General features: G+C 35.6%; 1 protein-coding gene across 3 annotated transcripts; it reads left to right on the top strand.

Moving 5' to 3' along the window:
* The first annotated feature begins 706 nt into the window (after positions 1-706).
* On the top strand, positions 707-24009 carry LOC106143160 (uncharacterized). Of its 3 annotated transcripts, none has more exons than XM_013345176.2 (27): positions 707-950; positions 3122-3319; positions 3417-6232; positions 6891-7004; positions 7665-7805; positions 8718-8858; positions 8998-9153; positions 9412-9564; positions 9989-10162; positions 10249-10443; positions 10821-10961; positions 11082-11271; positions 12133-12242; positions 12430-12573; positions 12706-12905; positions 13201-13234; positions 13589-13814; positions 14001-14079; positions 14507-14682; positions 15417-15615; positions 15902-16093; positions 16492-16591; positions 16769-16925; positions 18221-18409; positions 19951-20114; positions 20867-21016; positions 21964-24009. In XM_013345176.2, exons 2-27 carry the CDS (start codon positions 3178-3180, stop codon positions 22120-22122), a joined length of 6642 nt encoding a protein of 2213 aa, XP_013200630.1. In that variant the 5' UTR covers positions 707-950; positions 3122-3177; the 3' UTR covers positions 22123-24009. The 3 variants fall into 3 exon arrangements, 2 of the variants coding, with proteins under 2 accessions (XP_013200630.1, XP_060800594.1); XM_060944611.1 differs by lacking the exon at positions 707-950 and adding an exon at positions 1565-1624; XR_009656916.1 differs by lacking the exons at positions 20867-21016; positions 21964-24009 and having other exon boundaries at positions 18221-19630; positions 19951-20088.
* Positions 24010-24389: the final 380 nt, after the last annotated feature.

Here is a 24389-nt window from a genome sequence, read left to right as displayed (position 1 = left end):
TCGCCCAGTGACGACGCCGCCGCCGATGGGAACTCCCAGAAGAAAGAAGAAGAAGACCCAGGCCGCCACGGCCACCCCATTGACCTGCCTACAGCTGTAGGCAGCGAAGAAGCCAATGAAGAGGGCCAAAAGCCCTGACCATTCACTCCGACTCCTCCTTAGGAGTTTGGGAAGACCCCTTGTCGTCATCGTTGGAGCCGCGGTTCCCCAGGCATAACACCTAGCCTGGCGGAAGATCTTCCATTTGGTGGCGGTCGAGCCGAATCATCGCTCCCGCTACAGGTACATTTTTAACTTGACTGCTACAGACAGAATAAGACATCTTTATTTGTAAATTGACGTCCGGTGAAAATGCTGGAGTGTAATGTGTTACATGCGACAATGTCCACAATAATGCTAGCCTATCCCGTAAAAGAAGAATTCCAATTTTATAAACCTATCCAGTAGTCGCTTTTTACGACATCCATGAAAGATGATGGAGTGGTCCTATTCTTTTTTTAATTGGCAATATAATGTTCAATTACTAAAGAAAAGACTAGGCCTCTGGGGTCTTAATTGTATCTTCTTCATAGGACTTGAGTCACTTTTCTTGTAGGTACTAAAATATTTTGTTAAAGATATGACTGTATGGGGTAGCACTCTTTGCCTCCTCCATTAAACGAGGGGAAAACAAAAAAATATCATTTTGACAAATGGGAATGGAACTCTCTGTCAGAGAGTCTGACAAACATAGATCAGAACAGATCAACAGATAGACAGACATCCCCTTGCAGGTTTTGAGTTCTGAAAATCTGCCTACAAATAACATCTTCATAAATTCTGCCTTCCAATGGAAAAATCTTTTCACTTTGATCGTCATAGTTAATGAAAAGGCATTTAACCGGTGTTTATAAAGATTTCGTGTACTCGTGTAAAAATTATTGTCTACGGTGACTGCGGTGGTTGGGCATGTAAGTCTTTTCGTTTTTCACTCTTACTTCAATTTATATCATACATATAAATATGTATTTCTATATTTTTTTATTTTAAAATTTGTTACGTTTTCACAAAGATATCGATAATTACTTCGGAGCGCTCGCCGGTATTTTTGGCTCTGTAGGAAACACGTGTATTTCGTTCTAGGGTTTCTTGGTTCAAATCCTGCCTCTGAAAATAATATTTTATATACTATTATAATTATGTATTTTGTTTTTTCAATGATTTTTTTTATTTTACTCATTTTGATGCAACAATTTTCAGCTTTATATTTATATTAGTTTTATTTTTCACAAACCATCTAAATCTTATATAAAATGTCCCATTCTGACGATACCTATAATCTTTACTGCGGCTTACATAGGTACTTGTATATCATAATATTTAAAAATTATAAAATATTAATATATAATTTCTATGGTAGGTAGGTATTAAGGTTACTGACAAAATAATTTTATTTGATTTAAAACCTACCTAGTATTCTACATTCTTTATTTCTGAATGTAGGAGGCGCCACTGAATGCCTATTACAACTAGATGGCGTTAGTGGTCCTGCTGTTAGTTATTCTAAAGTTAAGCATACCTACCAGTGAAGAACTCTCTACATAACATTTTGTCCAAGTAGATTAGTGTGTCAAGTTATCCAGATGTAATTAGAATTCTCAATTTAACAAATCACTAAGCCCAAAAAGTCACTTTTAGTTAGACTTAGGGTTATTTTAATGTTTTAATAGGGTTAATTACCAAATGGAAGAAACAAAATAACAAAATCTTGGACTTATGTCAAAATAAAGAATTGTTTTTGTAATGAAAAATGATGGGCTTAGGATATTTTTTCAGGATCTACTAACAAACTGGGTTGCTGTACCACAACAAATTGTGTGCTATTTTATATATATTAGATATTATTTCTATCATGTCCATTTGTCCTAAGATGAAGAAGAAGAATTCAGATTATTGTCACTTTCACCAGAATCAAAAAGATTGCTTTCTTTCATTAGTCCGTCCCTATGTATATACATATATTTCACAGTAAGATAGAAAAAGTTAAAAGAAAGTGATTCATTATTATCTTTAATGGTTTGATTTAAAACAGTCCAAGTTTAGTGATATGATTATATTACTAGAATTAGTTTAGTGAAGTAGATATCTACCATAGATTCAAATTAAACAATTTTATATTTAATGTTGTTTTCATTACATTATCAACTGTTTGTAACCTACAAGTAATAACCATACTTTTAAACAATTATATTGATACTGTTTACAAAAACAATACCTTCTGAAGAAATTATGAAATACGATCGTATATTGTAAACCACATTACTAAATCTCTAAAAAATTTGGAATGCAAGGATCAATTATAAATAAGCCACTCATCAATACACCATAGAAAAATGTTATTCTTAGTTAAGTATCCAAATAAAGATAGGATCACTTTTTCTCTTTACCATGGATGCTGTAAAAGGCGACTAAGGTATAGGCTTTTAAACTTGGGATTCTTCTGTTAGGGGATGAGCTAGCAACCTGTCACTTTTTGAATTTTAATTCTATCATTAAGCCCAACAGCTAAACATGGCCCATCAGTCTTTTTAATATTCAAGATTATTGGCTATCTACCCTGCAAGGGATATAGACGTAGCTATTTGTATATTAACTTCATTTATTCCATTCCATTAAATTTTCGAACTTAAACACATTACTTTCAAACTCACTTCAAAGGTAACTCAACCTGTGTAATTTGTCAAGTACCTATATATTTATGTATATTTTTTGATATTATAAACAACATATCTATCTGGGTCTGGCTGGTAAAACATAGTGACCTTGAACAAAGTGTACTTGGATGTGAAGCATTAAAAAAATCACAAAGTCCGATTTTGGTGGTTCTGAGTTAGAACACAGTATTGTTCAGTTTAGATTCTTGCATAATTTTATAATTTAGGTATCCATTCAGGAGATATTGAACCATTGTATCACAAAATGTAATTGATTTTATGATTTGTCAAAATTTGTCTTAATACTATTCATATGCTGGTTTTTAAGCAAGGGAATGTACTATGATGATTTAGGAAGAGTTCATAATGTCAACATGTATTGTGATTCCTGGCTTTGCATTTAATAGCTTATAATTTATATTTTTCAGCCACATGAATAGAGGTAAATTATCTAAAATAAGAAAAAGACATAAATTATTTTAATATGAACAACACGCAAACAACGACTAACAAAGATGAAGCTGAGGTATTTGTGTTATCACCAAATGTTCTTGAAAAACTAGGGATTGACATTAGTAATATAACACATAATGTTCAAGAACAGAAGCAAGTTAAGAGAAAAAAAAGTAAGTTTAAATTATTCAATAGTTAATATCTAAATTTAATTCTTAATTGCTTACCTTCATTTTGTAACATAATCATATAAATTTTTTATTTTTTCAGATAAATTCTGTGTAAATAATTCTTCATATTCAAATCCTGAAGGAATAGAAAATAATGTATCTGAATCAAGTAAAAATAATGAAGAATCTTCTATTTTAGAAACTGCAAAGTTAATGAATGATTCAATATTTTTAAGTCCTACATTTTTACCTTTAGTGGTTGATGCTAAAGAAGGAGAGGATGAGATAGCTAATCAATTAGATTTGATTTCTAATGAACAACAATCAGAATCAATTACCACAAATGAAATTTACAGCAAGGTTTCGAACCTTGAACATGTTAATTTTGAGGTGCAACAAGACAAACAAAGAGACATAGTATTGAGTTCCAAATATAAATCTGACAGTAGAGTATTGAAAGAAACAAACCCTTCAATAATTTGCAATAAAAATGTAAGGAATCATATGCGAATACCACTTGCAGTTCACGAAAACTGTGTACTAAACAAACAAACTAATTCAAATGACATCATATGTAGCAAATTAAAATTGGATGATGGTGAGATGGCAAAATCGAAATGTAGGAAAGAAGAATATGAACCCTATGGATTACTCAATCCAAATGATAGTATTCAGTCAATTCATATACCAAAACAAGACAATTCACAGACTATCCAAATAATATATGATTCAGATACAAACAGCATAAACCACAAGATAGAAAGTGAAAGTGTCAAGGCCAGAAGTATTCCAGACGATTTAATGATTCCTATTTCGTCGTCAGTGAACCCGGAATTCACAAATACTGCGGATATTGTTTTGGATGGAATTCAGTCATTTATTGATCAAAATTTTATTCAAACGCAGGAACCACATTATATAATTGCTACTTCATCTGCTTCTGAATTAATAAAAAATGTCAATGAAGTTTCTATGGAAACTGTCATTTTACAGGAACCAGAAATTGTAATTCCTGTTTTGCCAACTGAAGATATTCATATTCTTGATAATGAAATAAATCGTACTAATGGTACAGTTTTTAACAGTGGAAAAGAACTGCATAATGAAAGGAGAGAAAAAGATGTTTTCATAAGCCTATCCCCACAGTTGCCAAATATTTCAAACTTGAGTAAAAATATTGTCAATACACAAGAAAATAACATAAACTTTCTTTGTGAATCACTTGATGAAAAAAATAATAGCAGTAAATTAGAAATAACCAGTATAGACCAACATGAAAAGCTTATTAATCTTAATTTACACCTTTGCAATTTACAAGAAGTAAACCAAAATAATTTTGCTGATTTAAATGCTTCTAATCATATTGAATGTGAAGAAACAAGTGATATGGAACTTGATCATATGTTACATGAAACGGAGATTTTAACTTCTACTCCATTAGCACCTCCAGATATAACAAATGCACCTATATCTGACAAAGAAAACAAACAATTATACGAAACATGCGTAATGAGGGTTGAGAGAGACGATGTTATTGAATCGAAAAGCAATATTAGTACTGTTACTAATACTAAAGCAACACACCCGATAGAAGTAAACAGGGAAAATATTGCGAAGCAGATAGATGATTCTGTTTTTAATATCCCTACACCACAAAATTCAAAAGTCGTTTTCAATCAAAATCTATTAATATCACATGATAAAATGTTTGATTTCAAAAATACAAAGAATTTAGGTAACATTTCACCTAGTGGTAAACCAACAAACAAAAACATTATTTTTGAAAAAAAATCAATGTCATTATTAGACTGTCCTTATAAAGATTATGCCCAAGAATTTAGTGAAGGACCCAAAAGAAATATTGTTACTGCAGTCGACAATAATAATTTTATTTACAATTGTGGAAAAAATTATAACATGATGGAAGATTTCGAAAATTTACCAAATTCAGGAAATGATCTCAAAGTCATCGAAAATGTAAGGGATAAAGTAAAAGGTAATATTTCTACTGAAACGCTGTGTAATAATCATAGTTTCATAAAAAGTTCGGCAAAAGTTGGTTCGATCGGAATGTTACTAACATCTAAGACTGCAGGAAATGAAATGGACCTTTCATGTCATAGATTAAATAATGAAAATTTTCAACCTGGTTATGAAAACAAGGCTCAAGAAATAGCTAAATATTTGAAGCAGGCTTATCAAAGAAGAGCTATAAATAGAGGTGTACAAATATTAAAACCAAAACTTGGAAGCATTGTCAAATCAAAAATATTTATTCACGGTGTTGAAAAGCCTGGTGGCTCATATGACTGTAAATTAGATAGAATAAAAATTAAAAAAACATACGAAAAAAAGAAAAATCAAGTGAAAAAATCTGTGCCTTGTACAATTAAGGAAATTTCATTCAAAAGTATCAATAATCCAGAAGATATTTGTATTGAAATTAAAACATGCATTGACTCATCTCTTACGAAACGCCAAGAATATTGTTTATGTGGTGACTTTGGTAAATTAACACATATTGATGGTTTATATGAACATATTCACTTTGGTTCTAACAAAAGTGTCAATTGTCCGATTTCTACAGTGTTCGAAATATATAACGAATATGGAAGTTTTTCTGATATTGAAAGGAAAGAATACATTCAAGAAAAAGAGGATTGCCATGAATGTGATACTGATCACATTTGCTGGCAGAAATTTGAATATTTTGAAAGTAAAAGTATTTGTGAAGAAATGCAGTTGAACCACAATACAGGTGCTGATAATGAGATGAATACACAGATTTGTACAGAAATTCACAAGCAATCGGTTATATCAAGTGAAAATAAGACGGCACAGGAAAAGGAAGCAAATGATTCAGAGGAGATAACTGAAAATTTGACTGAATTAATAATAATTGATGAAAGTATAATAGTGAGTATGCCACACTAAAACTAGTTTTTGCCTGGGACATTATGGCAGTGGCAAATTATTTTTTCAATTTATTTTCTAGAACAGATCATTCATCAACATACATACATACAGTCACGTCTTTATCCCTTACTATAGAATCGAATCGAAATTCAGATAGTGGCAGTTTGCTAGCCAATCACCTAAAATAAGAGTACCAAGTTTATAGCCTTTCCGCCTTAGTCGCCTTTTACACCTCCATAGATGGAGTGGATTCTAAAGTGCTGAGAACCACATCAAAGCTATTAAAAGGTATCATCAAAGGTATTTGTTATAACATTTTCATCTTCAAATCTAGATCCACACGCCCAACACTTCAAAATAGCTCTTCATCAAAATACAGCTTAAATTATTTGCTTGATGCGTTAGTTGGACACATTTTAATTTTAATCTCACCTTCAGATTATATCATCACTATCACTACATATTGTTTCCCTCTATTTTTTTTTAATCTTGGAAAGTTGGGAATGATTATATTCCTGTTTGAAAAGTTGAAAAAATGGATTTCTGAGGAAGATCTACATCTATAAATGCTACAAGTACAAAGCCGGAACAATTCGCTAATTTTATAGGGAATGCAGATATTTTCACAGAAAATAATATAAAAATGTATGCATTATAGGAATCCCAGGAGGAAACTGTAACCAAAGAAAGAGAAGGCAATATGCTTGTGAATAAACAAAATACTAATGAAGACAACGTAATTGAAACTACTGATGTTCTAAAATTAAACAAAGTAAGTTTGTTTTATAATATTTATTAATTATAAGGATTAATCATCAGGATATGCTTGTGGAATTGGCTCTCTAAATGCACCTTTTAAAATATGAAATAAGTACCTTATAATTATATAATTATAGAAGTTAGATAAATGGTGTCGTGGACTTTTTTATAGATCTCCTAATAAAATATTCTTGTAGTACAATATAATTTTAAAAAATCCACAATTTGGCAAATGGTTACCTCTTTTTAATATTACAATATTAGTATAGATGTCATGAAATGGCCGATGTCTGTACTTGAAGGATATTGCTAAAAATCAATATGGGGATGAATAAATAACCAAAAGAAACCAAAAATGTGATTCTTAGAATTTCTGCCTGTATATTTGTACCCGCATCACGTGAACACTATTAATCAATTAATTCAGAATTAACAATTAACTCAGATCTCAATCAAATTGAATGTCCATTGCTGCATGGTGCACCATACTACTACAGCGGGCCATACATGCGGAATCGGAAGGCGGACTTATATTCTGTTATTGAGGCGAAATAGAAAATTTAATTAAATAATTTCAGCTGTATTTTTGTGTTCCACTCTCAGCTGTTTTGCTGTTTCAGCTTCACGACATTTTTTTTACTTATATCTTAAAAACTATTGGTTTTTGTCTCAGAAACGAAAAATAACGAATGATCCGGAGGAGCCCGCAATTATAAAATGTGGTGTGTGTAAACAAATTTTCGCAGAATCGGAATGGAATTCTCACATATCGAAAGAGCATTGTTATATTGCTTGGGAAGAAGGTCATAATTTTGTAAGTATAGATAAGAGATCGAAGTGATATTTTCTCTTTCTCTGATATCTAAATCTAATGAATTCTTCCATGTCAGTCTGGTAGCAAAGAAAAAACATTGTGAATTCCGAAAACGACTTAAATGGCTTCCTATCCGCTACTGTCCAATACACATAATTCTAAATCTCCTATACAACATTCTCCATAACCCTTCTTACCCGTCTTACCTGCGTGAAATTGCCACAGCATAGTACTGCTTCAAACAGCCACTCGTTTTCTGTCCAGGCTGTCAGATTGTGGAATTGTTTACCGCCAGACGTGATAGTAAATCCTTATCAGGTTTTAAGAGGGTAGTGAGAGGACACTACCTGTCGTTGTCGTCGTGATGCATCCACTATTCATTTATATTGTATTATATTATATTGTATTCATGTATGATTGACTTGATATATTTATTTGATATTTGTTACTTTATGATAATATGTTTTAGGTTAAAGTTTATATCTTAATTATTATGTACAATGCCTTTCTTTACACTTTCCTGTCCTGGGCCTGCTGGAAGAAATTTATCTAGAAATAAGTAGTGCCCTTATACTGAATTTCTCTTTATTTTAAGTTTTTTTCTTATTTTCCTTGTTGTACATAAATAAATAATAAATAAAATAGCATGGCAACCTTTCTCTTATCCGCACATATTCTTATCAAGGGGAAGGCTTGTTTATTAAACATTTCATTAACAAGAGATTCTGCCTTTCGGCGATGGCCTAGCAACCTGTCTTAATCTGTTTCTCCATTTAAATGATTAAGCCATCCAGCTGAACGTGGCCTTCAAATCCTTCGATACTGTCGGTCCTGCCTATGCCGTAAGGCATAGAGATTTGTTTTGCCTAAGGTTTATTATTTCCTATTTATAAATGATGATGTCTTTTTCAGGATTTTGATAATTTGTTATTAATGAAAAAAATTAAAAATAAATTACAAACCAAAGGAAGTCTTATATGTACTTTTTGTGGATTTGAATATGTCAAATTGGCAAAATTCCTAGCGCATGTAAAGAAATGTTACTTAAAAAAGGTAATTTTATCTTGTTTTAAATTTTTATTTTCGTCTAAAAGATCTTTCTGGAGTAAAGACTAGAACACCAAAAATTTAAAGTGGCTATTTTTTATATTTTGTTTTATGCTCTTTTACATATCATTGTACATTTTTATAGATATCAACATTCACGCTCGATAACGAAAAGCCAACCCCAACAAATTCAATATGTAAATGTGGCGTCTGCCAGCTTGAAGTGTCTGACGTGAATTGGATCGATCACATATCCAAGGAGCACCAATATCTTGCCTGGAAGGATGGAGATTCTCCATTGGTAAGAACTGTTTTGGCAAGCTTTTTTTGGCATCCAATGTTTCAGCCTACTCTCCAACCTTATCACGAATTAAACCATTTGTTTTAATTTTTACCTCATTTAGTGTACTATAAACTGATGCGATGGTTACCGATGCGATTTCTTATGGCAATCGTTTAAACATTAAGAACTTTTTATAGTTTAAAAATTAAAAAGAAATAATATGAATTCACAATGCTTTCACACAATGCTAAAAATAATATAATTTTTACTTTTCAGAAAATTGATGATGAAAATGAAGTAAATAGCCATCTATTAAATATAGTAAAAAAATATGGTCACCTTATTTGTGCCAAGTGCGGTTTACTTAAGAAATATACAGCTAAATCTATAAAAAAATATCTGATGCATATTGAGACTTGTAATATAAAAGTAAGTATTCGTAATTTTTTGTAGAGTGTAATGCGAAGCTTCGCACAAGAAAAAGTGGCGTATTAAACAGTCTAAATAAGTGTAGCAAACAAAAAATAACTACTGAAATGTTTTCGCGTTTTTGGCATTTCTATTCATCTTTATATGCAGGCAACTGTATATGTTCCCATGATATAATATGAGTTAGGTCATGAGAAGGTCAGATGGGAATTGTTTCATGTAAGACAGACTTACCCAATTCAGGATCATGATCAAATATGTGCTCGTGGCTTGAGATGTGAGGACCTACTAGAGATTTTCAGATGGAATGGGAGATGGAAGAAAAAGATTGAAGAATATTTCATAGTTAGGCATGTTAAGATATTTTACTGAGTAGCTTGTCATTTAAAAAAATATTTTCCATTTATTCAATTTTATGTTACAGAATGCCAATGAATCAAGCGCTGAAACTGAACAATCTGCAGATAAACCCGCAACGGCCGTAAAAGCTATTTACAAATGCGCAGTGTGCGAAGAAGATGTAGATTCTATTGAATGGTTTGACCATATTTCATTGAAACATAACTACCGGGCATGGAAAGAAGGCGAAAAAGCGCCGGTAAGCTGCATGACATTCAAATTATTCTTCTTATTCTTATATACTAATTATTTATGACTGCAATTAACTAAGATTTGTTTGGACAGAATTTTGAAGATAAGCAGATATGGTTGGATCACCTGAAAGAAATTTCCAGAAAAGCCGGTTGTTTGAAGTGCTCTAAGTGTGGTTTGATTCGGAAATACCCAAAGCCGTATTTGTACCATGTAACAAATTGTGATGGGAAAAAAATCGAGACAGACAATGGAAAGAATACGCAGCGAGAAACGAAAAAAGAAAAGGTAATTTTATAATTTTTAAATAAGGCTTTTGAGTGAAAGTGACACGAAATTGCATAATTAATTCAGAAAGCAAACTTACTTTAGTTATCAATGCAGTAAATAGCATTTCTTATTCAGTGAAGTAAAAACTTCAAAAACTGCTCTTTCCTTATTACGATTACGGTACTACTGTAATGCAAAATTCGAGGCGGTGCCTTGCGGCCGCTCGCCCAGAGAGTCAACGAACGTATGTAAAGATGATGCACGACTTTATCCGTCTAAAACCCTTAGGGTAAAGACGTGTGTTCTTACAGACTTTCCTATGTGATAAGATGCGTCTAATGAAATATCTTGTTATCTATTATTTTCATTGTTAGAATAAATCAATTGTGAAACAGGAAGCAAGCCCGAAACAAGATAAGCCAGATGACGAAGCAATAATTTGCGGGGTGTGCCGGCGGAAACTTCGGATCAATCAGTGGATGAGCCATATGAGAATGCACAACTACATAGCTTGGAAAGACAAGCAAGCGTCCGTAGTAAGTATTCATCTATGCGACACGCAAGCTTGTTGTACATTTAATACTACCTTAATTCATTCATCTATTTTCTGTCAGTAAGTGTAAAAAAACGGTATAATATTATGATAAAATTTCCAGAAAGGTAATGACCATAGAGAGAATCGTTTACGAGCTGTCATCGCCCATATTCAAGAGTTGGATTGTTTTAAGTGCGGATATAAGAGCGACGATGTTACGCTTTATCGGAAACATATCGACTCTTGCGCATCGAATTCCATTCACAAAATGGATCCTCCATTTAGTGAAGCGACAGAGCTGGCGCAAGAAGGTGACGGTTTTAAATTAATTATCTATTCTAATATTATAAAGCTGAAGCGTGTGTTTGTTTGTTTGAACGCGCTAATCTCAGGAACTACTGGTTCGAATTGAAAAATTATTTTTTTCTTTAATAGACCATTTATCGGGGAAGGCTTAAGGCTATTTATCATCACGCTGCAACTATTAGGAGCGAAGAAATAATAGAAAATGTGAAAAAAAACGGGGAAAATTATTTCTCCTTGCTTAAATGATGCCCAAAATAACTATTCCACGCGGACGAAGTCGCGGGCACAGCTAGTTAATTATAATAAGTGAAATCAGAGAGTGAAGTGAACACGTACGTTACTTTATTTCTTGTAGATTAAATCTATGATACAATAATACATGACACAGCTGATGAAAGAAGAGTGAGAAGTAGCTTATTTTGAATTTACTTGTCACAGTACAATGGCCAAGAGTGTTCGTAATTGAAATCAAAACGATGAAGGTTTAACATTATTATCTATGGGATATTGTGATGCAATTGAATGTGTACCCCATTCAATATACAGTAGAAAAAAGTATTTTTTTTAAAGATTTTAACAGTACCTACTTGTATTATTATGGCCATGTACCAATGACTATTTTCGAAGTTATGTACATTAGTTTGATAACTAACCTATGCTCTTACGGTGAGGGAAAACATCGTGAGGAAACCTGCACATTTAGGCAACGGGATGTGTATGTAATCATATGATCTAATATAGGTTAGGTTCCCCTGCAAAGGTTACGAAAGAAGAACAACATTGCAGAGAATAAAAGGCGTTTTTATTTGAGTTCTGAAACTTATTTCTTGAAATGCATTGAAGTTAAAATAAGTTTTGGTTTTCAGGTTTTTATGAGTGCGCTATGTGTCAAGAAAAAGTAAAATATGGTGAATGGAAAAAGCATGCTGTTGACAAACATTACAATGTGGCCTGGGTCGTTGGTGACGAACCTATTGTGAGTTTTATTTTAATTTCAGTATTGAGAAGTTTTTTTACAAAAGAAACTCAAGTTTTAACTAATATAAGTGACTCATGATTATTCGAATTTTCATTCCCTTCTATGCAATTTTAAAATTTTATCCCAATGCTTTTATAAGGCTCGCTGCTGGTTAATCTCTAAAACAAATCATTTATTTCAACAGGATATATTTAATCAAAACCTTATCGCAAAACTGTTGAAAGAGTATCTTCAGTATGGCAGATATATTTGCAAAGTGTGCGGTATAACTAGATCATCGGGCATCGGTTTTTTCGCTCATACAATAAATTGTGGACTCTCGGAACAGGTTGGTCTTATTATCACTTGCAAATTTCACGACATCTGGGTACTTTGCATTTTCTATCATTTCATTTCAATGGTTCCCAAGAATAATTACATACATGCTATTTATATATTAGTAAAAATAAATATTTTTCAGGAAGCTGAAAGGTTTAAATTATTGTGCGACATTTGTGATACCAAATACTTAGGCTTCTATCAAAGTCAGCACATGGTTGCGCATTCTCAGAAAGAGCTCAACCAAGGGAAAAAGAGAGAGCAGGAGAGCATGAAGAAAGAAAAGGAGAAGAAAGAAGAGGAAATCACTGTATTGCCGGGCCGCAGGCGTGCTGCCGCAAAGTGAGTCAGACACAAATAAGAGTACAGTAGAATATGGCCCCGCCCATTTTTCTTTATCGTAAATCACCATGAAAACTTACCCTTTCAGTATTCCAAACAATCTGTGTGCGATATTTATAAAAAATTGGTCAAACAAAAAAATTGGTTTTATCATTTGTAATATGAGTATGGATTGGATATGAATTAGCCTGTATGGAATGGAAAGACTGTACAATAAAACTTTAGAAAATCAACATATTGAGTTATAAAAAAAATTGTAGAAGAAATGTTGTTAATGATCTGTTTGTCATTTCAGAGCCAGAATGGTCATTGAAGAAACCGTCAGTCTTGTAAGTAATGATTTCTTTTACAACTAAATTTTCCAACAATGTTAATCTCTGTATCCTCACCCTGATCGAGAGTTCCAGTTGTTGTACTGTTTCAACAAAAAAAATATGTAAATGAATCAACTTGTAAGCAAACAGTGCTTTGCTTGAAACTGACTTACATCTTTCGCTACAACTTAAATTTCTGGTCATAGTCTGATACTATGTCCAAATTTATAATAAAAATGCTATCTACGGTTATGTATGAAAATTTGTGTTAAAATTATTAATTTATTAAGTAATTATATTGATGTTATGAATAATCAACTATTGCCTCAACTTTTACTACGTAGACAATAATATTTTTTTCCGTTTCAGTTTAAGCACGTTTGCGATATATGTTCATTTGCGACAGACGTCGAAGAAGAGATGGCAGTGCACAGGTGTCCGAAACGTCGGAAGAAGAGCGAGGACATTGATTTGTCACTGGAACCGGAGTCGAGTTCGGATGACGAAGACAACGTTTCCGAGGCCGACGAGAACATCGATGAGGAAATTGAGGACGAAGTTTCTGTGCCGGAAAAAAAGCGACATAACGATTACAGTAAGTTTAGTTAGTTTACATCGAAAACGTTATGAGTTGTGAGATGTATCCCAGGTTTGAGCCCGGGTCATGATGGAAATCAAACTCTTGACTGAGCGGGTAATTTAGTTTAGTGCTATAGTCAATTGTTTGATGTTTCATAATATTGTTGTAGGATAAATAAGAATGACATGTCGTTTTTTTCAGATTCTCCACCTAGGATTCCAAGAATACCATTTGTGGTTTCAGATTTAAAAAAGTATTTTTCAAAAAATGTCAAGGACACGTAAGTATATAATTTGAGCAATTTACGCAGAAGTCTGAATATAATTTAATAGCTGTTGCTCGCGATTTCGTCAGCCTTAAATCTCTTTAAATTGTTACTTATTATGTTCTTTTAAAGTTTAAACGATAACATTGAAAAGTTTCATGAAAATTCGTTCAATAGTTTTTGCGTATGAGTAACAAACGCACACATCCACACATCCTTCCAAACTTTCGCAATTATAATGTTAGTAAAAAGTAGGATAGAATCTCTCTCATATTTCCTCATGTTTAATCAGTAACGAGACACTATCTCTTTCTATTACCACTTTCAAAGAGCAAGTGAAGAAGAAGCGTGGGAACAAATTATAAATTTATGTCATGTGTCAAAGAAACATATATGAATGCTATGTTATAAATAAATAATTTACAGTACTTTAATTTTACAGCGCCGATTTCTTCCTGACTACTGAAACCCTTTTTCCCCAATGGACCGAATGTAATTACAAGGCAGTACCGGAGGACAAACTGTTGAAAATTCTGCCGCCTTTGGAAAAGTCTTGTCAAGTGTTTTCTCATGATAAGTGGTCAACTTATGACCGTTGGACTGCCGTCACTGATAAAGGTTTGTATTGCAGTAACTCATGAGTTGAATGTTGTAATTCAGTGTGTATCACACCGTGTGTGAGTCCTTTGCAATAAGAACTTATATAGTTTCCCCATATCCATCTGTCCGTCCGCAGATTAATTAATAGACTACTAGAAATCAGCTGTGTAAGAAGAAAAAACCCGTTAATTTCCATTTCCGCGAAATTCTCTCTTAGCCCACCCCTAGAGTAAGTACGGAATATTGTAGCAACATTTCAAATGTCTTTCAAAAAAGCCAGTGATTAAGGCTGTGCTTTTTCACTTTACTATTATGCTTATTTCCTAATACAAGGTAACTGTAATTTGCTTCAGAAAAACACATTAAGTTACGATTCGTAAGTGGTTAAGGTGAATAAGTCTCGAACTTCGAAGTTAATACATTGTGTAATTTTACATGTGAATTTATATATATTTATTATTATTATATATTTTTTTATATTGAAACTTCAGTGCTGTGTGGTTCCCGGCACCAATATTGAAAAGAATAGGACCACTCCATCTCTTTCCCATGGATGTCGTAAAAGCCACTAAGTGTTAGGAGATTCTTCTTTTAGGCGATGGGCTAGCAACCTATCACTATTTGAATCTCAATTCTATCATTAAGTCTATCAGCTGAACATAGCCTTCATATCAGTCAGTAAACACTGCAGGCTCTACCCCGCAAGGGATATTGACGTGATCACATTGATGGAGGAATGTATGAAATTTCAGATAAAACGACAATATTCGTCGGGTACAGCATACAGCGCCTGTCGTGGGTGCCGTCGCACGTGTCCGTGGCCGCGCACTCGGCGCGCAACCTGCTGGCCGCGGCGTGCCACGCGGGGCCCGACACGCCGCAGTACAACGTCGACGAATTGCCGGAACATCCCACACTTATACAGATCTGGGATTTTGGCGATTTTCAAAAGTAAGTGATTTGATAAAGATTTTTTTGAAAAATGTGTTATCCAAAGTAAATTCTAAACGTTTAATTTTTTGCGCTACTTAATGTCGGTTGGTAGAAAATAATACAAAACCCAAATCGAATGAAACTTCTTGACGACTTTTACATAAATACTGCCTGATGAACGATGATACTAACTAACAGTTCAACTCACACGATTCTGGCCATTCAAGTAAACGGTTAAGTTTAGTAGCGTTTTTGTGTCGTAGTATTTATTTGAACCATCACAATCAACCTGTTTTCATGTAAGAACGGTGCCAAAATTGGTATTTGGGCTGGTGTTACATTTCGGCACGGTGTGGGCCATGGACTGGTGCCCGTCGGGCGCGCGCGCCGAGCTCGCGGGCGCGGCCGGCTGCGTGCGCCTGGGGCTGCTGGCCGTCGCCTGCTCCAACGGAACCGCGTATATATTGTCGGTGCCGTATCCTTCCACTCTTACAAGGTACTTTTTATGAATTGTTTCTTCATATTGTTTGTTAATAATTTACAGAAAATATATATGAATGAATAGACGTGAGAAATGGAATATGCATTCTGCCTATTTGAAAAGAAATCTTTCAGAAGTGCTGAGAAAAGAAACACAATGAAAAGTATAATTTTGATAATTTTTCTGGCGGCCGAAGAATAGATTTAATCGATTTTTTTTCTATATAAGTGATCGAATGTCGAATTATATTGCTGATGACATTAAAATCTTAAAAATAATGACTCTTTTCTTTTACTCTTTTCTCAAATGAGCAAGTCGCATTGAACAAAGAAATATGTATTTTTAAATTATGAAAAAAGTAAGCTATAAAATTAAGATGATATATATAATGTTGTTATTATTTTATTTTCCAGTGAAACAATATTCTACGAATTAGAACCAGTAGCCCAACTGAGATTTTCCACTAAATTACAAAGGCAAAAATATCAGGCCACGTCCATTTGCTGGTCAATGGTAAGTGAAATTAGTAGAAAAATATGTTACTTAGAAGTAGTACCTTTATTTTATCTTGGACGTTTCAAATCATGTTACGATGATCTGTGGTCACCATATGTATAAGTAGTATAATACAACGCGAAAGTTTAAAATCAGTTATTTATTATGAACAAACATTTCCTTTTTAAATTTCAGCAAAAAGGCCATGGAACAGTTATTGTGGGATATTCCGATGGAACAACTGCTTATTATGATTTAAATACTGAGTCGCCTTTATTGAAGTCACAAGAAAACAACGTAGATATTTTTTATCCATTTAACGAGGAAAGAGTACATAATGGATGTATTACAGGTATGTAGAGTTATAATTACTATTTCATTTTTTTTTATAATATGCATCAAAATTTCAAAATAGAAAATGAATTTTGGTCTTCTCACTATTATCTTTTTAGTTGACCGCCAGAAATACCTGTCATATTTTTATTTGTTAAAATACTTATCAGCCAGTAAATATAGCAAGAAAATATTTATATTGTATAGTTTTTGATATTGCTTTCCGGAGTGATGTGCGTTCAATATGAACAAATACACAGTTTATATCTATTGCTCCGTGATGTTATATCTGCTATTATGGTTTCTTGTCTGTCTTGGATTTGTATAGGTATTTGTTTGTTTGTTTGTACATACGAAAAAACACAAAAATACAGTAAGACAAAATAAACAAAGGCGGACTTATCCCATTAAGGGATCTCTTCCAGTCAACCAATATTAGGTATTTTGAAAATTTATAAAAAGTACAGGTACACAATGCACACGTAACGTACCTTTATTTTTGATCATGTATGTTTCGAATCATGTTAACGATCATTATTATAAACATCAACCCGCATAACATCGAAATCTGCCAAGTGCCAGGATATTTTTTACAGATAGGCTTTTTTATTTCAGTTATTAGCTTGTTACGAGTATCATATGGTTTACTTTTTTGGGGTAACGCGGTTGATATACAAACTATTTTTATAATTCAGAAAAGGACATTACGCGCAATATACGGTTAAGGTTCAAGAGACTCGTTATCACAACTGTTTAAGGAAATAGTAGCGTCGAAGTACATTTTTAAAATTATAATGTATGTTAGGAAAAACCTACTCAAACTTTTTGGAAAAAAGAGGTACCTACTCTTTTCCAAAAAGTTTGGACCACAACTGATCGAAATTTACGTAATAAACATAAATTAGTCATGCCGTATCATAAGCTTAGCAAAGTCAGTGAATCATTTATAGGGAACTGTATAATTCCCATTAGTCGTCTGTCGGATCTAGATTATATTTGGATAACGGCTCCACTGTACACATTTTCAATTAATGATCGTTGTCGGTTACACTGGTAGACGAGCGCACGGGTGAAATGGTGATAGGTTTATCGGTTCCAATATCCGACAAAAATATGTCTTGACGACAATTCTCGTGTCTCTTAAACAAAATCGGATTCCGTCATGTTTAAATAGCTTCATATAAAATGTTCTGCTACTGGAACATCCGACTAAAATTCGCACCCAACATATGGGAACCAGCTCTAACTGAACAGCTTTCCTATATTGCTCGCTCTGTGTCGAACTTGCACTTCAATGAGTCACACTATTTGCAGACGTGAGCTCGTTCCCCGTGGCGCGCGACGACCGCGTGGGCGCCGTCAGCACGGCGTCCGCCACCGGCAGCGCGCTCACCGCCAGCGGCGCCCAGCACTGCGCGCGCCTGCGCTCGCACCTCGCCAGCCACGCCGCCGCCTTCCTGCCCGCCTGGCCCTCCGCCTGCTTCGCCGGGGAGGACGTCATCAGTCAGTCACCATATAGATAGCTTTACATTGAGCGCTCGCACCTCGCCAGCCACGCCGCCGCCTTCCTGCCCGCCTGGCCCTCCGCCTGCTTCGCCGGGGAGGACGTCATCAGTCAGTCACCATATAGATAGCTTTACATTGAGCGCTCGCACCTCGCCAGCCACGCCGCCGCCTTCCTGCCCGCCTGGCCCTCCGCCTGCTTCGCCGGGGAGGACGTCATCAGTCAGTCACCATATAGATAGCTTTACATTGAGCGCTCGCACCTCGCCAGCCACGCCGCCGCCTTCCTGCCCGCCTGGCCCTCCGCCTGCTTCGCCGGGGAGGACGTCATCAGTCAGTCACCATATAGATAGCTTTACATTGAGCGCTCGCACCTCGCCAGCCACGCCGCCGCCTTCCTGCCCGCCTGGCCCTCCGCCTGCTTCGCCGGGGAGGACGTCATCAGTCAGTCACCATATAGATAGCTTTACATTGAGCGCTCGCACCTCGCCAGCCACGCCGCCGCCTTCCTGCCCGCCTGGCCCTCCGCCTGCTTCGCCGGGGAGGACGTCATCAGTCAGTCACCATATAGATAGCTTTACATTGAGCGCTCGCACCTCGCCAGCCACGCCGCCGCCTTCCTGCCCGCCTGGCCCTCCGCCTGCTTCGCCGGGGAGGACGTCATCAGTCAGTCACCATATAGATAGCTTTACATTGAGCGCTCGCACCTCGCCAGCCACGCCGCCGCCTTCCTGCCCGCCTGGCCCTCCGCCTGCTTCGCCGGGGAGGACGTCATCAGTCAGTCACCATATAGATAGCTTTACATTGAGCGCTCGCACCTCGCCAGCCACGCCGCCGCCTTCCTGCCCGCCTGGCCCTCCGCCTGCTTCGCCGGGGAGGACGTCATCAGTCAGTCACCATATAGATAGCTTTACATTGAGCGCTCGCACCTCGCCAGCCACGCCGCCGCCTTCCTGCCCGCCTGGCCCTCCGCCTGCTTCGCCGGGGAGGACGTCATCAGTCAGTCACCATATAGATAGCTTTACATTGAGCGCTCGCACCTCGCCAGCCACGCCGCCGCCTTCCTGCCCGCCTGGCCCTCCGCCTGCTTCGCCGGGGAGGACGTCATCAGTCAGTCACCATATAGATAGCTTTACATTGAGCGCTCGCACCTCGCCAGCCACGCCGCCGCCTTCCTGCCCGCCTGGCCCTCCGCCTGCTTCGCCGGGGAGGACGTCATCAGTCAGTCACCATATAGATAGCTTTACATTGAGCGCTCGCACCTCGCCAGCCACGCCGCCGCCTTCCTGCCCGCCTGGCCCTCCTATTTTATTTTTTAAATCTTAGTAATTTTAGAAAATATGATTTTGCAATTTCACATTTTTCTGATACGAGTAGACGTCGCGACATCGTGGCATTCGTGTCGCTTTGGCGCGACGTTCCTGCTAGAATACATGAGTGCGCGCTAAGGCCACGTTCAAAGTTAGACTTTCTATCTCTTTTCTTCTTTCATTCAATATCTCATAGAAAAGAAAGAGATTAACATAACATTATGTCCACAGCAAATCTATCGGCTAACGAATTGGAGTACTGGTGCTTAGGGCGGCGTATAGGGCCCGCGCAGTGTTGCTGCGGTTGCAATCACTGCGCTCTGATGGCCACGTACATGGCGCCTTTCGTGAGGCTGGTTCGAGCTCACCAAACTCGATCCGATGTCAAGAAACAGGTCACTTATCTTTTTATTTATCTTTTAGCTTTTACCCACAACTTGGCCTGCGCGAAACTATTCATACCAGTTTTTCGCCAATCCACAATGCAAATCTTATCCGTCTTCAACAAAATTACTGGCCAACAAATTTGACAAATCTGGGATGTGTCTCCATCTCTCGATATTGGACACTGCACGCTGATGGTCACCTCAGACTGGTTCACGCGCACCATCCTCGATTCAAAGTCAATAAGCAGTTCTCTACTTACCTAAATATATCACGTCTTTATTCCTTACTAGGCAGACAGAACTAATAAGCTCGCTCTGTTGCTTAGCGGAAAAATTGAGATTCAAAAAGGTGGCTAGCCTATCGCCTAAAGGAAGTCCTCAAGTTTCCTTTAATTCTACTCACACCCATTTGGAGAGGATGAATGATAGCAGGTTGACTAAGCAGATATACAAGAAGAGTATGGAGGGAAAGGTCGGAGTGGGAAGGCCTAGACAAACGTATCTTAATCAAATTAAGGACGTCCTGGCAAAGGGTCAGGTCCAGAGTACCCGAAACCGCCCAGCTTGCATGAAGAGAGTTATGAATGTGGATGAAGCGAAGGAAGTATGCAGAGATCGTGGCAAGTGGAAAGATGTAGTCACTGCCTACCCTCCGGGAAAGAGGCGTGATTTTATGAATGTATGTCACCCATTTATAGACAGATAAATTAGTAAATATTTAGATTAAGAAAACTAACCTACCATTTATTATTTTGTTACAGCCGGTGGCGTGGATCAGCTTGAAACGTTTAGGGAAAAAAAGAAAACATTCCGAAAATAAAAAGGAGGTTACGCCTGAGCCGCTGACGTACGAAGACGCGGTGACGAAGTACGGGATAGAATTCAAATTGATCAACAAGCTTACAGATCAGGTAAGTTTCTAAAGTTACCTACTTCCTCCTGTCTCCTGCTTCTTCTGGTTTCATTCTGACCTCTTTGGAGTGGAGCCCGGGGTGCCCCTTTCGATTGTGATTCTGAAATGGGTAAGTCAGGTTTTTACCCGAAGCGACTCCCGTCTGAACCCTCGAAACTTTTACTGGGAAATATTATTGTTATTAAATCATAGAATTAATAAATCTAAGTAAAGTTTTGAGTAGGATTTTTCGATGACATATTACTTCTTCAGTTTGTCAAATGGTACAGATAAAGGGCAAAACTGATGATCGAAAGTTTGACGTCGATATTGACGTAAGTAATACGGCATTGTTTATTTGTGTAAGGAGTATGAAAATAGCTGAAATTTAATTGAGTCCGTGGTTTAATATATCCGTCAAATTTCACGTGAGTACTAGAACAGTTCACAATTTAACAATAGATAGTGTAGTGGTACATATTTATCTATACAGACGTAAGGAAACCTGTACAGTAAAAACCAATAAGGGTTAGGTTATCATTGTAAGGTTAGGAAGTCGCTTCGTAAAAAAACCTAAATTACCCAATCCAGGAATGCGGTAAAAGGTGCACCTCGGGCTCTTCTCCAGGGGATGTCTTCTTGTGTGTACCTTACCGACAGATTTTCAACAAACAGAGTGATGAATGTAAGTGATGCGAAAGAAGTATACGTGGATTAAATTAATCCGCCTGCTACGGCATGTGGAAAGTCTCTGCTCACTCCAGAAAAGAGGTGTAATTTTATGTATGGTATGCAAAAGGTTTTTGTTTTAACTGTACCGGTATTTAAGTTTCCATAAATATATCATTAAAAAATATCCATCATTAAGACATACAGCTGATGTGGCTTTACAGTTTTTTCAAGACTGTTGGCTCTACCCCGTAAGAGATAAATAAGTGATTGTTGAAAAGTAATATTTCTTTCCAGAATGAATATAAAATGTCCTTAACTCACTACAAGGAGATAAACCCGGAGTGCTTCCCGATATCGGAAATACGTTCCATGGCGTTTTGTCCGTCGGCGAAGCATCACAAACGACTAGCCCTCGCCACACATTCTGGCATAATATTCCTACTTAAAGTTTGATGACTATTTTCGTTAGCCTTCTACTGGGAAAAAAGCCTCTTTTTCAGCTAGTCATGGTCAAATAAACTTCAATAAATTAAAATAAAATTAACCATGAGCATCGGCTGTGAACTGCCAAGGGATAATGCCTTACATTTTCGATATACACCCTGGATGTTTCATATTGTATGGAACTAAATTCCGGATTAATTTTTCATGTTTCATTTCTCTTTATTACTTACTTACATTTTCAGAATGTATAAAATGATTTTATCCAGGTTGTTTATAAATTGTGTTGTATAAAAAGTGTAGTAATAACACATGATGCACAATGCGATTTATTGAAGAGAATATTTTGCCGAAAATAAGAAAAGTTGTTGATATGTTGTATATGAGTAAAAAACTTTTATTTAGTGTTTAAGTTCTTTTTTTATTGCCGTTGAAGTATTATTTAGTACGTAAATTTTGTTTATTAAGATTTTTAAGTGATACCTATTCAAATATGATAACATAAGAAAGAGTTTTGCGTGGGTTTATCCTATTTTATACTACTTCGATTTATTATTATCTTCAATCAATACATATAAAAAAACTGTAAAAAAAAAATTTGCCTGCACATTGAGTGTATTTTCAAAAAATAATTTATTACGATAAAGAAATAGTAACCATCTGTCTGTTTGTATGTTCATGTGTACACATTCATCTCCGGAACGGACGTATTCGAATGTTTTTTTTTGTTGTGGTATAGCTCTTATACACATACCATGTCCAACTTATAAGGTATAATTTATTTTGGATTCTGGAACAGCTGATGTCGAACTAGAACAACTCAGCTAAACTATAGGAGGTATCGCGAAGACGTCTTAACAAAAGTTATCACAACGCTACGCTAACAGAACAAACAAAAATATAAATCATTTCTTCTCTATATAATATTAGTATGGATTATTAAATTGTTGTCAACTGTATGTGCCCTGGGGCTCCGCTGCAGTGAGAATTCAGGGGTATAAAGTATTTTTTGTTAATCCAAATTATATCCTATGTAATGGCAAATTTCCTTGAAATTTATTTTGGCGAATTTGAGTAAATTTAATAACCTTAATCTTCGTATTTCCAATAACACGCAAACGGCGTTGCCTGCAACAGCTAGTTGACAATAAAAACATATTTGATACCATAATACCAAAAGTTAATACTCCTCTTGGTATGTGGACGACCAGATTAGATGTGCTTCAAATTGTCATCAGTTTTGGTTATATGTGGTATCGGGTAATATAAGTATTTCCCTTTTGATTTTAACCCTTAATTTTTAAGTTGTGAAATTTTGTACATTATGTATAATATTGTTTTTTAATTTAAAATAGGTAAAAGCTTGAAGTTTTGTTATGGTTATTAAGAACGGGAGCGAATATGTTTTCCGAGTTACACAGTTTATCAAGTATTTTTATTTGTACAGTTGTTTGTTGTAAGAGGATGTACAGTGTACAAGTATATGCTAGAACTGAAGTTTATTTTTTAAGATTCATGAGGTTATGTACTCCTTTTTTTTATTAATTTTTAAAACATCACAATTAAGTCCGCCGATATCAAAAGCTATTTTTATTCTGTGTGACTTGTAGTTACGGATGTATCACCATGATTAAGTTTTTATGGTATATTTTTGTTTGAATGATTACCAATATTAAAAATATTGGTCAATGTCATATTCAAATAGCCTGTTCAAATATTGGTAACTTACCGTTATATTAAACATCAGTAAAATAAGTAAATACATGTAATCTAAAATACTTATTTTAATATAATTGTATTTATTCTTAGGCTAGCAGAAAATATATCGGATATTATAGTGATACTAATATTAAACATTCGTTGTGTACCAATATTTTTTAAATGTGATAGAAACACTTAATGCTTGTTATCAAATAAACTTTTTAAACAACTTTTTATTTTTATTTTAATGTGACTTAGGTTATACTTTATATCGTATCGTAGACCGATAGAAATGTAAATATCACTTTCCTGTTAGTGGGAAAATATTTATAGTTTAGAAATATATTTACAAAATATGATACACTTAATGACGTCAAGACAACTTATAATTAAATCTACGATCACTTCCAAAGCGCAAATTAAGAGGATGTAAAATTTTGTTCAGAACCAGTTCAGTTGTTTTAACTTTAGTACACTCCAGAAATCCAGACATAAGATGCATTTGACACAATGCCAAGTTAGCAAAATGAAACGTGAAAGAAATGAGCGGGTTTATTAGGATGTTATTTATCGCTCCG

Source organism: Amyelois transitella, chromosome 2 (assembly GCF_032362555.1).
Source record: "Amyelois transitella isolate CPQ chromosome 2, ilAmyTran1.1, whole genome shotgun sequence".
Classification (NCBI taxonomy): Eukaryota; Metazoa; Arthropoda; class Insecta; order Lepidoptera; family Pyralidae; genus Amyelois; species Amyelois transitella.
This window is presented reverse-complemented; position numbering and strand designations above follow the sequence as displayed.